At 33.6% G+C, this 15,590-nt stretch overlaps 4 protein-coding genes across 6 annotated transcripts; all 4 read right to left on the bottom strand.

Annotated features, from left to right (window-relative positions):
• Window positions 1-761: 761 nt before the first annotated feature.
• On the bottom strand, window positions 762-4,135 carry LOC112697937 (S-adenosyl-L-methionine-dependent tRNA 4-demethylwyosine synthase-like). Of its 2 annotated transcripts, XM_072198478.1 has the most exons (4): window positions 3,120-4,135; window positions 1,999-3,043; window positions 1,775-1,908; window positions 762-979 (listed from the first exon to the last, which is right to left on the bottom strand). In XM_072198478.1, the coding sequence occupies exons 1-2, from the start codon at window positions 3,786-3,788 to the stop codon at window positions 2,696-2,698; spliced, it is 1,017 nt and encodes a 338-aa protein (XP_072054579.1). In that variant the 5' UTR covers window positions 3,789-4,135; the 3' UTR covers window positions 762-979; window positions 1,775-1,908; window positions 1,999-2,695. The 2 variants fall into 2 exon arrangements, with proteins under 2 accessions (XP_072054579.1, XP_025607119.1); XM_025751334.3 differs by lacking the exon at window positions 762-979 and having other exon boundaries at window positions 1,343-1,908.
• A 1,180-nt stretch (window positions 4,136-5,315) lies between these two features.
• On the bottom strand, window positions 5,316-6,472 carry LOC112697936 (pathogenesis-related protein 5-like). Its single transcript, XM_072198386.1, has one exon. It carries the CDS (start codon window positions 6,470-6,472, stop codon window positions 5,765-5,767), a length of 708 nt encoding a protein of 235 aa, XP_072054487.1. The 3' UTR covers window positions 5,316-5,764.
• Window positions 6,473-8,411: 1,939 nt separating this feature from the next.
• On the bottom strand, window positions 8,412-9,888 carry LOC112697935 (pathogenesis-related protein 5-like). The gene is made up of 2 exons (XM_025751331.3): window positions 9,562-9,888; window positions 8,412-9,278 (listed from the first exon to the last, which is right to left on the bottom strand). Exons 1-2 carry the CDS (start codon window positions 9,851-9,853, stop codon window positions 8,587-8,589), a joined length of 984 nt encoding a protein of 327 aa, XP_025607116.2. The 5' UTR covers window positions 9,854-9,888; the 3' UTR covers window positions 8,412-8,586.
• Window positions 9,889-11,116: 1,228 nt separating this feature from the next.
• Window positions 11,117-14,336, bottom strand: LOC112697933 (probable 1-acyl-sn-glycerol-3-phosphate acyltransferase 4). 2 transcript variants are annotated; one of them, XM_025751328.2, is made up of 4 exons: window positions 14,043-14,336; window positions 12,406-13,007; window positions 12,037-12,167; window positions 11,117-11,646 (listed from the first exon to the last, which is right to left on the bottom strand). In XM_025751328.2, exons 2-4 carry the CDS (start codon window positions 12,975-12,977, stop codon window positions 11,198-11,200), a joined length of 1,152 nt encoding a protein of 383 aa, XP_025607113.1. In that variant the 5' UTR covers window positions 12,978-13,007; window positions 14,043-14,336; the 3' UTR covers window positions 11,117-11,197. The 2 variants fall into 2 exon arrangements, with proteins under 2 accessions (XP_025607113.1, XP_025607114.1); XM_025751329.3 differs by having other exon boundaries at window positions 12,406-13,051; window positions 14,043-14,330.
• Between the last annotated feature and the right edge of the window lie 1,254 nt (window positions 14,337-15,590).

Below are 15,590 nucleotides of genomic sequence, written 5' to 3'. Positions count from 1 at the left end.
ACTATTCATAATAAACTTTCATTAATAACTACAAATACTACAATGATTTGTTTTGTATGTTTTGTTAATAGGCATTTTATTTTGAGGAGTTATGAAGATGTCAAAAATATTTTTTTATAAAAATATTTATTTAAAAATATGATTCTTTAAATAAAAATAATATTTTTATAATATACTAAAATTTAACTTTACAATTGATTATCTAATAATTAAAAAAATTATAATAAAAATAATTATAATATTTTTATTAGAGTACTTGTCTTGTTAAATAATTATTTTTCAATGATAGGTAGATTTTACTATATCAAAAAGATGTCTTATTAATAAAGTGTGAACTATTTTGTAATGGTAGGTGAATTTTACCATGTCAAAAAAAAGATAGACATGGCGTGATGCTAGTAAATTATATATTGAAATTAAAGAGAAATTTGTATGTAAAGAAAAAAAAAATTGTTTTTAAGGGTATCTTGTACTTGCTTATTAAAATTTGTATGCTTTTGCCAAAAAGATGTATATTATAGGAACTAAACATTTTGTTACTTATCATCTACCATTCAGTTACAAAGAATTAATTATCCTCACAAAATTGGGATACGAAAAAGAAAAACGTGCTTCCAAATTCTATACACACGAATATAGTAGAGGTACAAAATCAGAACTTCATATATTACTAAATAATTTAAATAAAAATAGAGAAAAACGAAAAGTAACGACGTAAAGTAAAGAAGCGGATTAACACTAATAAGTAATAACACTGTCTGTTAAAAAAAGAAAACCTTATATTTTTTTTCTCTTCATTAGAAACAAAATTTATTCCCGGATCCAATACAAGATATGCATCTCTTTTTCACTAATTTGTTTACAATTTTTTCTAATATTACATTTATCCGTCAATGACAAACTCATTAGCCAAACTAATCATCTCCATTCCTTCATTCATCCTTCCTTTCCTTTGTGAGAATGAGTTCTTCAAATTTGTCTAAAAGCATCAACAAAAACGATCATCAACTTTCTCTCTCCCCTACATAACTGGACATATTGCTCTGTCCCACTCAAATTTTAGCAGAGCCAACTTTTGTACATATCTAATTTCACATTGAAGAAAATTCCTTTATGATCTTAAAAGCAAGAAATTTCTAATTACTCTTAGCATGCCAATCATCTTTAGTTTCTAAACCACCTCCCACCTACTACCTTCCTTTTCTTTATTGGGAAAAATATTAAGTTTTTCAACTGTAGCTAACATGTATTGTATACTTTAAATATTTAGATTGTGCAATTCAAACATATATCAATGATCAAAATAATACTGATTTGTGAAACAACAAATGGATCCATCAAATAAAGAGAAATTTGTTCATCATCAATAATCCAAAGAAAAAGGAGTGTTCATCATAAGTTACCCAAAGAGCATCCAAAGGACAAGGCTTATTTATTAACATCCAACCCCACCTATATCTTCCCTCTTCCACTCCCACACAACAAACAAGTTTCGGATGAAATCCCTACCCAACACAAACCTCTAAAATTATTGCCACCAAGCTGATGCTGGTTCCACCTATGAATGTTCTGAATACTAGCTAATTATTTCAGAAGTCTCAAAATTTGACTATTGTCCCAGTCGAACTAAAAACAAAAAATAATAATGATAAAATGGGTGTGAAATTAGAAAAATTGTTGAATAGTCTCAATTCTAGCTAAATACCCAAAAAACTCAGTCTTAAACTTAGATCAAGCATCCTATCTAAATTGTATTCTAAAGTCTAAATCTTACATTTAGCAATTAGGCTTCAATGTATGGGTCCTTGACCGCTTCTCCGAAAATGAATGATGTCACCACCAGTATGATGCACAAAACTAAGCTACAATCCTCCATTTAATTTGGTGTCTTGGTCTCCAACAGCAAACCTGTACAAAGAAACTCAATGGATAGAGTGAGCAAGTTTGAAACAGTATAATAATTATAAACAAAGAGAGCAGAGAAAGGTTCATGCTTACATATAGAGTTTGCTATAGGGACCAACTTTAAGATTACCCTTGGATTCAACCTTGGCGAAAAAATTACCATTCATTTGGAGCTTGACTCTAGCATAAGGAACAAGGTCAGGATCACCACCATGTTCTTCAACAACCTTTTCATCTAGTTCCATGAAGACATAAATCAGACTTTCTTCGCTGGTGCAGTGGCAACAGAAAACATATGACACCCGTCCAGTCAGCTCTTCCAAACCATTGACGCGCACATCTGCCACGAGATTCCTCTCGGAAAAGTCATAAATGTACCACATATGGGCAGAGTCAACAATGAGGAGATAATTACTACATGCCAAACGAATGAGTTTCTTAGGAGAAGAATCACGACTTGGTGGTAATTGGCAGTAATAGGATTCCCAAAGGTTGGCCTCGAAGTCATATGAGCTGAGCCACTGATCCTTACCAGAAGAAAAATAAAACATAACGAAGGTCTTTTTACGAGGCTCCGTTCTGTCCTCCCACAAAAAGTAAGATTTAGGAGTCTGGCTTACGTACGTATCATCGACACTTCCCTTTTTTCCCATAAATCTGATTTTGGATCATAGATTTCAACCCAATATCCATCTCCAATGTCACCCCCAAAGATGCACAACTTGCCATGGTATGGGACTACTGTGGGATTCATCCGGTGGTAGAACATGCTTCCGCATAAACTCCAAATCTAGGTTGAACCGTCATACTTGAGGCACCACATTTTTGCAGGGAAAAAATGTTCCAATTTTAGCTCAAATTCAAATTTTGATCCATTGTTACACATGATACCACCAGCAATGAACAAGCTACCACCAACGGAACAAAATCCTTGAAAAGTTGGTAATTCGGAATTGATTATTAGATCATCTGCAAGAGGCCATTGGGCAGTTACAGGACCTCCATCTTCAAGATCAACACTTCCATTGGCCTCAGAGATAATTAACATTCTGCGCCTGAAGGTTCTTTTTCTATCTACTACATCCACATTTTCCACCAACATATATATGCTTTTTGGATCAGAACAACCAACATCATCCTAGAATTAGAACAACAATCATAGTGTTTAGAATAAAATTATATAAGAAATTAAAACGTCATAGTTATAAACTGACCTCAGGTTCAGATTCCCCGCACATGCCATTAGCAACTGTATCTCCCGAAACCGTGGCAACAACACTTCCCCACCACTCTTCAAAATGATCATAGTATTGAATGTGATCCAAATCCCTAAAATGATTGGCGGCCTTAGCCATCAAATTCTTCCCATCCCTTTTGCCCACTACAAATGCAGTGAAATTGCAAGCCTTCACAACAACCGCTCCGATCCCAAAGCTTTCCGCGTTATGCACGAGCCAACTGGCGAAGACCTTTGCTCCTTTCATGTCGTCCTTTTCGTAGAAGCACGGTAGGGGAGGTTGGTTCCAAACACGCGAAGTTGAATCAACGAGGAGGATGAGGTTCTCCTTGGGTAGGTCTTCGGGATCGAAAGTTCGAGCATCTACGACCTCCAAAACGAGGCCTTTCGACTCTAACAAATTGTAGAGGCGCTTCGCTAGGTCTTCTGAAGTTGAAAGTCTGATTGGCGAAACGAACATGATCTTGCCACGTGGATTGGGTTTCGGTTGTTCTTGATGGAGTGTTATGAGGTTCTCTTTGTTGGGGCAGAGGTGAGACTTGTAGATTAAGAAGAAGGATGCGGCAGTGACCGTGGCGGCGGCCACGCCGGTCAGGATAGTGGATACCGATATATCCGCCGGTAACGAAGACAACCAAAGGGGCATTATTGGCGATGCAGCGGCCGCAGGCGCCAGCTGCGGAGTTCAACGCCGCTTCTGAACGTTTCTCAGTGATCTCGAATGTAAGAGACAGCGCCGCCGTCTGGACTCCTATAAGCTGAGTTTTGATAATGCCGTTTCAGTTGAGGAAGAAGCTGGCGGTGGGGCAGCGATTCGAGATGCGAAGCTTCCCAAACAGTCAACACTCACAGTGAGAGGCTCAGGCCACTGTAGTCTTTATGTGTCTTGGGCCTGGAACTAGCCCAATATTTTTTTTTACATTAGATATATTGGGCCCCTCTATTAATTAATTAATTAATACAACTATCGTATTTAATTTGAATTATAAATATTATTATGTATTACTATAAATTATATATACAATTATTAAAGTAGGTTATATTTTGTGATTTTATAATATTTTATTTTTGCAAATTTTTTTGTCATCTATATTTACAAGTTGACTTATTTTATTTTTCTAAAATTATTAAAAGTTTAGCTACTAAAATTTTGAGTTACATAAAAATACTTAATTTTGATTTGATTTTCATATTTACATTATAATAAATTAGTCCATATAGTTCATTATTTTTATATTTATGTTTTCATAACAAAAATTATAAATGTATTTAATTAGTTTAAATTAAAATTTAATTTTAATATTTATTTATCACATTTATTAAAACTAAATCTTTTATATTTTACTTTAAGCTTTTAATTTTATCAAAAGAATTTTATAATTTAAAAAATTGAATTAAGTAAATTAACATAATTATCAATATGTATACATTAAATTGAATAAATTTTTTTAAATAAAATATGTTAGTGTTATTTACTATTTCAACTTATCTATAAATAATAAAATTCACATAGTTTCATCTTCGAGCTGGAGAGCTCCCTGCAACTCACGCCAGTTCGCATCCGAAGTGGAACTTTCCATTCGTCCGCTTGGACCAATTGGTGTTTAAGATTGTTCCTCTCTTTCTAAATGGTACTGCTGTATTGATTTAAACATGCACCAAGAAGTTCGAATTTTAAAGATGTTCAAATTTATATGATATTTGCTAGACTCCATCGAGGAAAAACTATTAGTTTTCCATGGTGTTTTTTTACTTTGGTGTGTTCTTGATGTCAATAAAAAATTTCTATTCTTATAAATTTTACTGTAGATACAGATTCATAATTTCATATAAATTGATGTCCTTGTTTATAAACGGTGAAAATAAAATCAAAATCCTATAGTCAAAGATGGTTGGTGCAGTTTATAATGATAACTGATTGCTTACTAAACAAAAAAATCAAAGTTAAAATCTTGTAACTCTGGCGAGATCAGGTTTAAAGGAATTATTCATAATTTATTGCTGGAAAATCCTATCATTTATTGTTATTTTCGGTGTGATGGACCTTGGTTCAAATGTTTGTTATTTTCAACTTCTCGACTTGAATGTTGGTGCTACTAATAAGAATTAGTGTGTGTTCATCTTCATTGTTTAAAGTTTAATTTATTTATCAAACTAATAAGTTTACTTTTGCAACAAAAAAATCTCGTTAAGATTTGGCCAAAAATAAAGATCACAAGAGAAAAAAAAAAACAATAATTTGAGTTAATTTTTATTTTCATAAGGCAATTTTCTTTTGCATTTTTTACTTGATCCTAAGAGAAAATATAAAATTATTCCTCTACAAATTTTCGTAAAACGAAAAATACAAAAAAAAATGTTACATGAAGACCAGCTCCTAATTCTAATTAAATATGATTAAATTAATTAAAATAAAAATTTAAGTACAGTTAATTTCATAGGTGAGAATCTTTAAATAATAATTTAGTCAAATCTATCAAATCATTTAACGATTTTCAACTATCAATTTTACGTTAAATTAACTACATTTAACTAATAAACCAACCACAAACACCCTTTCTTTTAACACTATCAACTATATAAGTAAAAAAAAAAAAAAAAAAAAAACAAGAGATTTACGACTTATGAGGATTCTGTGGGACAAAAAGTGATGGTGTAATTTGCTCCAGAACATGTACAAGTGCTTGAAGCATCATCATAAGCATAACTATAAGCTCTTGGACATGCAATCTTAAACATTTTTGAGTAATTTGTAGGTGGGCATGTCTGTGGTGTTCCGTGCTCTCCGGTGCAACAATATTCCGGACTGTTGAATGCCGCACACGCACTCTTGCATGCAACTACCAAACCGGTAACATCTTTTACCTGTAACTCCTTTGGACAGTTATCATTTAGGTCAGAAACGCAGCCAGCATATTGACAGTTACCGATTCCTCCGGTTGCATGTACCCCCATAGGAACATTGTAACCGTCTACCAAGCTCACATCATAAAAGTCTATATTGCCATTGTCGGCACTTCCAACCGTGAACTCGGCCAGTGTTACCGGTGGAGCACCTCCGCCAATACACTTGAGGCCACCGAGACAGTCTCCGGTAGCACATTTGCCGTTACCGGTCCTATCAAAATTGCACTCGGTTCTAGCCCAAAAACGTCCTGACCAACCAGCCGAAACATTTGATTGGGCCGAAGAACCGGGTCTTAGAGACAGATCGGTGTCAAGAATATTTGGGCCATTGCCGGAAAGACTTCCGGGCCAAACAGTGTATTTGCAATTGTTTCGTAGGGTGAATAATGTGGCTGATGCAACATTACCTGCCAATATATTCATGAGTTTTTTTTAGGGACAAAAATATTCAAGTACTTTGAATTTATAATTTTAATATACTTGCAATGGCATGCCAAATCCAAAAAAACGGTCACTAGTAATATGAAAATGTTTTCATAAAGATGATTGATAAAAATTACTAGATGTTTAAATTATGAGAAAGTATAGAGAGTCAATGAAAATTTTATACAATGTGTACAATGAAAATTTAGGAAGTATTATTTTTAAGTGAAGGTCAAGGACTAATTTGCGGCTGGCCAATGGATTGCTGCATGCACAAGGCGGGATTCAAACCCCCGACACTTGTTTAAGCGGACGAGTGAGCTGACCACTCGACCAACCCAAGTTGATTTTTTGGCAGACAAATTTAATTTGAATATAATAAGAAACCCAAGAATGCTGGCCCAAAAGTTAGTTAACCTTCTTTTTATTTTAAGGAAAGAAAAAGTTACAAGTCCAAAAAAAACAGGAAAGAAAAAGTTAAGGAAAAAGCTATGAATAAAAAAGAAAACAAGGCTGACCAAAAAAAAAAAGAAGAAAGAAAAACAAGAAAGCTAACTTATACACATATATGCTATGTCATATGATAACATATACTACATAAAGGTTAAGGAATAAATAATTATCTAAAAATTAAAAAAAAAAGTTAATGAATAAATAGTGAAATTGGCAGTATTAAACTATTAATTATTAAATACGCGTGTAAATATACAACAACAAAAAAATGCATATAAGAATGTAAAAAGAGGGAGTTATTGTTATTTACCCAAGAGGATGAATAGCCAGAAGAATGCCTGAGACATTGAGCTCGAGGATATAATTATGGCTTTGATCGATACAAAAAATTTTTAAAAGAAAGAAAGAAGGTTTGGGAAATGGAAGGGAAGCAAGGAATAGTAATGAGATTGAGAATGAAAATTGAGGGCTAAAGAGAGTTCAATTTATAATTAGTTCAAACCGTAACCATTTTGGAGAAACCATATGATATAATAATTTGGCCCTATCTTTCTGTGATCCATGTAAGGTTGTGGGTGATCTTGTGATGAAACTTTGCCAATTCTGCTGTCCATATATATGATCAATTATACATATTCTATTCGATTTTACATGACAAATAATATAAATGCCAACATCAAATCGGAGTTTTTTTTTTAAATACATGTTTTAGTTATATTTAGGATTACGATATTAGAAATGTAGTTTTGCGATATTTTTTATGAGACGAATTGTTTAGACGCTTTTCTTATGGTCTTAAAAAAAGAAGTTTGATAATATTATTCTAGAAAAAAATTTATGTGAAAAAGATTCAAGAAATTTTGAATTAAAATTGAAAGATTAGTATCACCATAATTCAAAGAATGACCAATTATTCAGTTGATTTTATGGCTAAAAATATTTACTCAAACGTGAAAGAATATGTGAAATGACTTCAGCTTTAGAATGAATACATAATTTCATATGCTTAGATAAGAATCAAGCCAATTAACTTGACTAATTGGTAATTATAGGCTTCATGTTCTCTTATTATCATTTGTTTTCAATTTGTGTTAGAAGTTAAAAACTAATTTAATTTGAATGAAATAAACATATATGCATAAAAAATTTTCTTAATTAACTTTTAAAATTATAATTTATATACATTTGAAAAAAAATTTTCAAGCTCCACCAATGCTGGTATATGAATTAATGAATGAATGTCTTATAATTGTTACACGTCACTCAATCACAATGATGTTAACTTTTATCTAATATCCTATCAAAAAGTTTCTTTTTTCTACGTGGACTTTTTCTGGTATCTCTAGAAAACTTAATGATATCAATGCCTTTTAAATACTTTTGATTAAAAATCTATCATATGTATATCCTATTGGGAAAATTAGTATTTAATTATATTTACTTTATATCAAATTTATTATTCAGTCACACGTGCACGGTGCACCTATAAACACACAAGATATGTATGATATATAACATGTTTCTAACATCTTTTGATACAATATACTAGAATTGGTTTAAAAAAATCAAATCAATGAATTCTTGATACATATTGATTTTGATCATTATTTCAGGTTTTGTCATAATCAAATATAACATTATCTATATTGACATATTAGGAACTAAGATGATCCTGCGGGGCAAAAAGTGATGGTGTAATTTGCACCTGAGCATGTAAAAGTGCTTGAAGCATCATCATAAGCGTAACTATAAGCTCTTGGACATGCATTCTTAAACATCTTTGAGTAATTCGTAGGTGAGCACGTTTGTGGCGTTGAGTGCTCCCCGGTGCAACAATACTCCGGGGTGTTAAACGCCACACACGCGCTCTTACATGCTACTACCGAACCCGTATCATCTTTTACTTGCAACTCCTTTGGGCAGTAACCATTCAGGTCATTTTCGCAACCTGCGTATTGACAATTACCGGTTCCTCCGGTTGCCCGTACTCCAATGGCCACATTGTAACCATCCACCAAGCTTACGTCATAAAAATCTTTGTTGCCATTGGTTGCACTTCCGATGGTGAATTCTACTAGTGTCACTGGTGGAACGCCTCCACCAGTGCACTTGAGTCCACCGGGACAATCTCCGGTGGCACATTTGCCATTACCAGCCATATCAAAGTTACATCCGGTTCTACCCCAGAATCGTCCTGACCAGCCAACTGGGGCGGTCATCTGGACCAAAGAACCGGATGTTAGAGAAAGACCGGTGTCAAGAATGGTCGGGTCATTGCCGGAAAGTGTTCCAGGCCAAACAGTGTATTTGCAATTGTTATGTAGGGTAAACAATGTAGCTGATGCTACATTACCTGCAAATATATTCATCCATAAAAATAATTACAATCAAGTCCTTTGAACCATAAGTTTTACTTATTCACCCATGTAATTACCATTCAAAGATAATATTGCATATGTAAGAAACTGAAAACACTTTAGGCTTAAATAGTTTATTTATATATACAATATGTCATGATTACAATACCTGACATAGAGATTAATTTATTAATCATGATCTGTATTGTTTACTTAGCTTAATTAAAGAAAATGTTTACATATGTAAAGGAAATAAAAGAAGAGGGAATTTTTGTTTACCTAAGAGGAGGAAAAGCCAGAAGGTTGCACAAGACTTTGAGCTTAATGAGGTTAGGGCCATGGCTTTGACAGAAAAGTAGTACAGAGAAATAGGAAGGGGAAGGAAAGTGAAGCAAAGAAGAGTGTTGAAGTGATAATAATGAGAATGAAAAATTGAGGGCCAAAGGGACTTCAATTTATAATTGTACATTATATTGGTGGACCGTAACACTTGAAATTTGAAGTAATTATGATATAACAATTTGTCCCTATCTTTTTGTGAACGAGGATGTAAGCTAAGATTGTGGGACATTATTATATCTCTATATTATATAGTATTTTATGCGTATGAGTATATTATATCTCTGTGGATATGTAGATAATAGATTAGCTCAATGGTCGCACATGTTGGTATGTTACTTTAATTTCATTGGTATTTAGGGTGTTATTAGTTTTCAGTTTCCAAACTATGATGAAAACAGCAAGTATATCCAAATGTCTTTCTATTTCTACACTTTTTACTCACGAACTTGTGGTTTGAATAATAACACGTGACTACGTGAGTTGTGACTCCCCTTTTTGTGACTTGGCAAGGGACAAACAACGTAGGACACAAAAAGGAATTGATGGGTCACGTATGTTGAAACTCTATCTTTAATAAGTTTGGAAGAAAGAAAGAAACGAGAAACAAATCATGACCATGGAAAGAAGATATAATCATTGTTCTAACTTCTCAACTAAACATTTTCCATTTATAGTTAATCACCTAATTGGTCTTGAAAGAAAGGCCGAACACGGAATGGGTCACAACAAAGTACTAAAGTACCATTGTGATCATCGAGAGATTGGTTTGTTGACAAAAGATCAGTCAATTCAAATATTGATAATTATTTTATAGTACTTAAATGATTAATTATGTTCCATTTGACAACTGACATGTTCATAGTACAACTCATATCTTGGGGGCAAAATTATACTTTTAAAATTAACATCAACATTCCCACCATTTAATATTGAATTAAATAAGGAAAAAGTAATATGTAATGAATGAAGCACATCAAAACTTCAGTTTTCTAAGTTCCTTCATAGATCTATCGATATGCTCTCTAAAAATGATTTAGAAAATGCTAGTAGAATGTATTAACATTATAAAATTATGTAATTAAATTCATTTGGATGATTGTTTAAGCAATTAGTGTAGAATAATTACTTTTTTTGGTTGCCCATGATATCTCCAAACCCAACAAGCTAAAGACTAATTCGTCATAGATCTAAACTTCATTTAAGAGTTTGCCGTTGGCCAATAAATTGCTGCATGCACAAGACGGGATTCGAATTCCCGACACTTGCTTAAGCAGATGAGAAAGCTAACCACTCGACAAACCCATGTTAGTTTGTAAAATAATTACTTTATTGATCCATCAATGTATAATTGAATGGTTATGTAGAATTTCCAAATTAAAGTTGAAACAGATGTTATGCCACTAGGTTTAAATAAAATATAATTTTGAATAAAGATGCTATACCAGATACCTGAATTGCAACAATTGTACAACTGTGACCCTAATTTCCTGAATTTCCAACAAACAGCAACAAATGATTTACAATTCAAATATCAATTCCAAAATTGTACATTGGCCACTTACAATTAACAACATTATCCACTCTTTTGTTTCTTGCTGTTAAAGAGTGCATTAACATAGAATGTAAAAGGCATCAATTGAAAATCATAGCGCGTTGAAATAGCAAGATACGCACATGATAGACCTACGTATAACTTGAACAAAATGTGAGAGAAAAAGGTGAAATATGTGAACAGCGCAGTGAAAGCAACCACCAAAGTATAAGTAACGATGCACTTGGATGTTGAAAGTTGCTTTTCATTTATTTGGCTAGGGAAGTGACCTTGAACCTTGAAATCAGAGAGCAATTGATCCTTCTTCTGGAATGCGTTCATTAGCCATGAAGCAGCTTCAGTTTCACAAGCTGGAATCCCGTCCACCGGAATCCGCAAAACATGTAGGTGGACTTCAGACGGATCCACACCGAAGACATTGTCCAGAAAAGTTGGACATTGATTTTTATACGCGATAGTCACATCATACACTGCAGGCAATACGGCCAGGAAGTTCAGCATATGAACATACTTAAAAAGATTAATAGATTTTGAGAAGAAAATAACATCAAGAGTCACTTGAAATATTGTGCAACTGTAATGTGAAAATAATCAAGCACGAACTAACGGTGAAATTAGGTCTATGAACTGGAATTATATTTCTACAGGAGACCGATGGAACATAAACGTCATGAACACACATACATAAAGTATGTAAACTACATCATAATAATTCTACAACTACTAAAAGTTTCAAAAGGGTTGTCAGATATAAATTGCTAGCACTGCATAATTTCTAAAATAGGCACCAGTGAGACATTATGAAGGAGTGACTGAATGAGTATCATAGGAAAATTGGAGCAAGGAATTATAATAGAAACCTGCATCCAATGAGCCTCGTAGAGCTTCCAAGCAAGCATGAAACCCTTTTGTTTTTGGCAGCAACACATTTTTCAGCACAGGTAGCCCAACTTCAGAAGCATATTTTTGACTATTTTGACTCTTCTGTTCACTGCATAAAAGCAAAAAAACATATTAATGGTGCTCCTTAATTGAATTATATATTGCTTAGTTGGTTAACATGAAGCCCAAATTTTAGCATGATAGTGGTTATACAAACTTAAATGCATGCATTCAAAATTTAAATACTTTTTTGAACTGATATGAGTTCAGTTCATTATCAAATGATGATGCAAGACTTGGTAAGTCAAAAAGATGAGATCTAAGGTGAGAGGGATAGGTGGTAATACGTATAATCGGTTCCTTCTGGAAAAAGAGCTAGCCATAAAGGATCTTGACGATCCTTTAGTGCCGAAAGCTTATGGTGCAGTATTTTCTCATCTATCTCCCACTTCCTCTCCACTGCAATGAACTCCAGAATGTGAAATCCCCAACCAAATATAGGCAATTTCATCAAGCTGCTTTTAAGGATGTATTTTATGCATCCAAGTCTTCCCTTACGAAGTGCAAGATTCCACAAGTACATCCAATCAACCTCAGTTCTGTGATTAGCAATAAGTAAAACACGTTCCTTTGACGGAACACTGTCACCAGAAAAGACAACTTTAGTTTTGTTTATCTTTTCAAATAGAAAGGGCCACAGAGCTAACCAAAGCGAAAAGATGAATGACACTGTCTTCCTACTACAATGTGTGCTGAAAAGCCTCAACACTACAACTGCCACTGGTGCAAAATAGATTAAGAACATAAAAGCTGTGGAAAGAAACACCACTAAACATAACAGACCCCTTAACAACCTAAGAGAGGTCAGGGGTTGGTGCTTTAGTTTAGTATCGGATTTAAGAGGGCTGCAAACATCCATCTTCTTCAAGGAACTGTTGATAACTTCCCTCTGCAATAATTGTGGTTTAATATTATTGCACGATTCCCAAAATTCTGGACAAAAATAGTAGCAGGTACAACAACAATAGCATAAATTTTCACATTATTTACAACAAGCAAAATAGGGTAGCAATCAATTTATGTGACAAAGTTCTGCCCGGATTAAAATGCTCTGTTATGTAAATTGGGCAATCGCATAATGAAATGGTCCAAAGTTAAAAGAAAACTTAATCAACAATATCAATGATCTTAATTTGAAGGCTCTCAATGTCTTAAGATTAAGTGGCAAGGTTCTGAATTGCTTCTTCCGTTTTTACAGTGATGTTTCAGCTAAATTTGTAGCAGAGTTACTTATAACGGATATAGATTTAGTTGAGGTACAAACATATGTAATCCTCGGTTACCAGAGGAACAACAAAGTATGTACTGAAACTTGTTTTAGTTTCCATTTCCACTTTCTAACATTTTCTACTTTTAGAATTTGCGAGAAAATCCCAAGAAAAAAGAGAGGAAAAACAGTAAAATGAAAATGGACACCAAACAGGCCTCAGATTCCCCAATTTACTCTCATTCAATCAATAAAATTTACAAGCAAAGACAACGTGTAATTCAATTATTGGCAAGCACACTTAACAAAGAAGTAAAACCATGGAATTTCTTGTGTTATAGGAATCAGAGTGATTGAACAGTTGGCGTCAAATAAACGCTCCAAATCCAAAATCACTGTTTCTATTAGTATTTGATACGTACGTAAGTCCTTGATTCCAATCCAGTATGCCAAGTACACGTACGAGTTTAGAATCTCAAAATCTTTGTTTTTACGATAACAAGCATCCTAATCCTAATCATAATCATAATCATAAACTCGCGCGCGCACAGTAATCAGGAATTAAAAATCCTAATCCTGAATTAATTTAAAAAAAAAGAAAAACCTAAAAAAGGCAGAGACACATAAGTAATAAATCAGAGAAAAGCGCATGTCGAATTGAAATATTAAAATCGAAGGAGTTAAAAGCTGAGTGGAAAGAAAGAAAAAGTAACTGACCTGGCGAGGGAACTGGTTGTTGTGAAGCTTGTGTGTGAGAGAGAGTGTGAAGTTATATAGTGTTAGTGTGTTGCAATGTTATTGTTTAAAAGAAGAAGAAGCAATGAAACAGGGAAGGGAATAAGGAAGGATTAAGGAATGAATAGTTGGAATATCGAATTCCGAGGGCGTGTTTGTTTGTTAGTATTGGAAGCGGTGTTAGCAGAAGAAGAGAAGAGAAGGGAGAGAAGGACACGATAGCTTTGGAATTAGTTTCATTTCGTTTTCTTGTCTTGTGTTCTGCCTCCACTAGGGCTGGCAATGGGTAGGGTAGGACCCTACCCGCGAGTTGAAAATTTCATTAAAACTCTACCCTACCCTACCTGCGGGTTGATAATCTCTCAACCCTAACCCTACCCGCACCCTAAAATTCTAAACCCTATCCTATCCTACCCTACCCGCAGAAATATCAAATTTTTTCAAAGTAAATATAAAATTCAATTATTTTAAATTTTATACGTATTAATAACATAAAAAATAAAAAAACTAATGCTCTAAATTACTTAATTAACTAACTAGTTTTGTGGTTGTTCACTTATTATAAGTCATTACATAAGAGAGGTTGTGGGTTCAACTCTCACTTCCTTCACTATATAGAGACATTTTTATAAAATGTGTTATATATGAGATGCGGGTATGGTAGGATAGGGTACACCCTAAACCCGTACCCTACTCTACCCGCAGGCATACCCGGACCGTACCCTACCCTACCCGCTGCGGGTAGGGTAGCCTACCCTACCCGAACGGGTTGGACCGGATTGGGTACCCGTGGGTAGGGTATGAATTGCCAGCCCTAGCCTCCACTCTCTCTTTCTCATCCAGATCTCTTTCTTTCTTTCTTTGCTCTTCTCTCCTGCTATCGCTTCTATTGTTTCCACCCTTTTTTTTCTTATATATTTGTATTCTTCTAGTTTAGGTTTATCTATTACTTTCTCTGAATTTCGAGATATTGGTCCCTCAATTTATATACCGACTTTAATTTAGTCTTAGTCACAAAAAAAATATTTAATTTAGTCTTTAAAATTTTAATTATTTTTATTTAATTTTTAAATTTTATTAATATAACTCATGTTAATTTTTAAAATAATTTTCGACGCATAAATATTAACATAATATTAAATGTAGACAATTAAATATTATATTAAATTTTGTAAAACGACGTTATTTTTATTTTCGCATTCAGATAGCTCAAAAAAATATTATAAGTAATATTTATTGAAAAAAAAATTTTAAAACAAGTAATCTGACGTCGTTTTGGGTATTTGAACATCAAAACCAAAACGGCATGGTATTACAAGTTTTAGCATATCATTTAGTTGTTTACGTTGACGCTTCATTAATATTTTGTGCCAAAAATTGTCCCAGGACTAATGTGGGTCGCTTTTATAAAGTTTAGGGACTAAAAAAAATCATTAAAATTTCAGAAACTAAATTGAGATTCGTGTACAAATGTTGGGACCGAATTGAGTATTAACTTTTGAATTTCACTGCACTAGAATACAAATTTCA

The sequence above is a fragment of the Arachis hypogaea genome, chromosome 6 (genome assembly GCF_003086295.3).
Source record: "Arachis hypogaea cultivar Tifrunner chromosome 6, arahy.Tifrunner.gnm2.J5K5, whole genome shotgun sequence".
Classification (NCBI taxonomy): domain Eukaryota; kingdom Viridiplantae; phylum Streptophyta; class Magnoliopsida; order Fabales; family Fabaceae; genus Arachis; species Arachis hypogaea.
The sequence above is the reverse complement of the archived record's forward strand: the minus strand, read 5'-3'. Positions and strand labels throughout refer to the sequence as shown.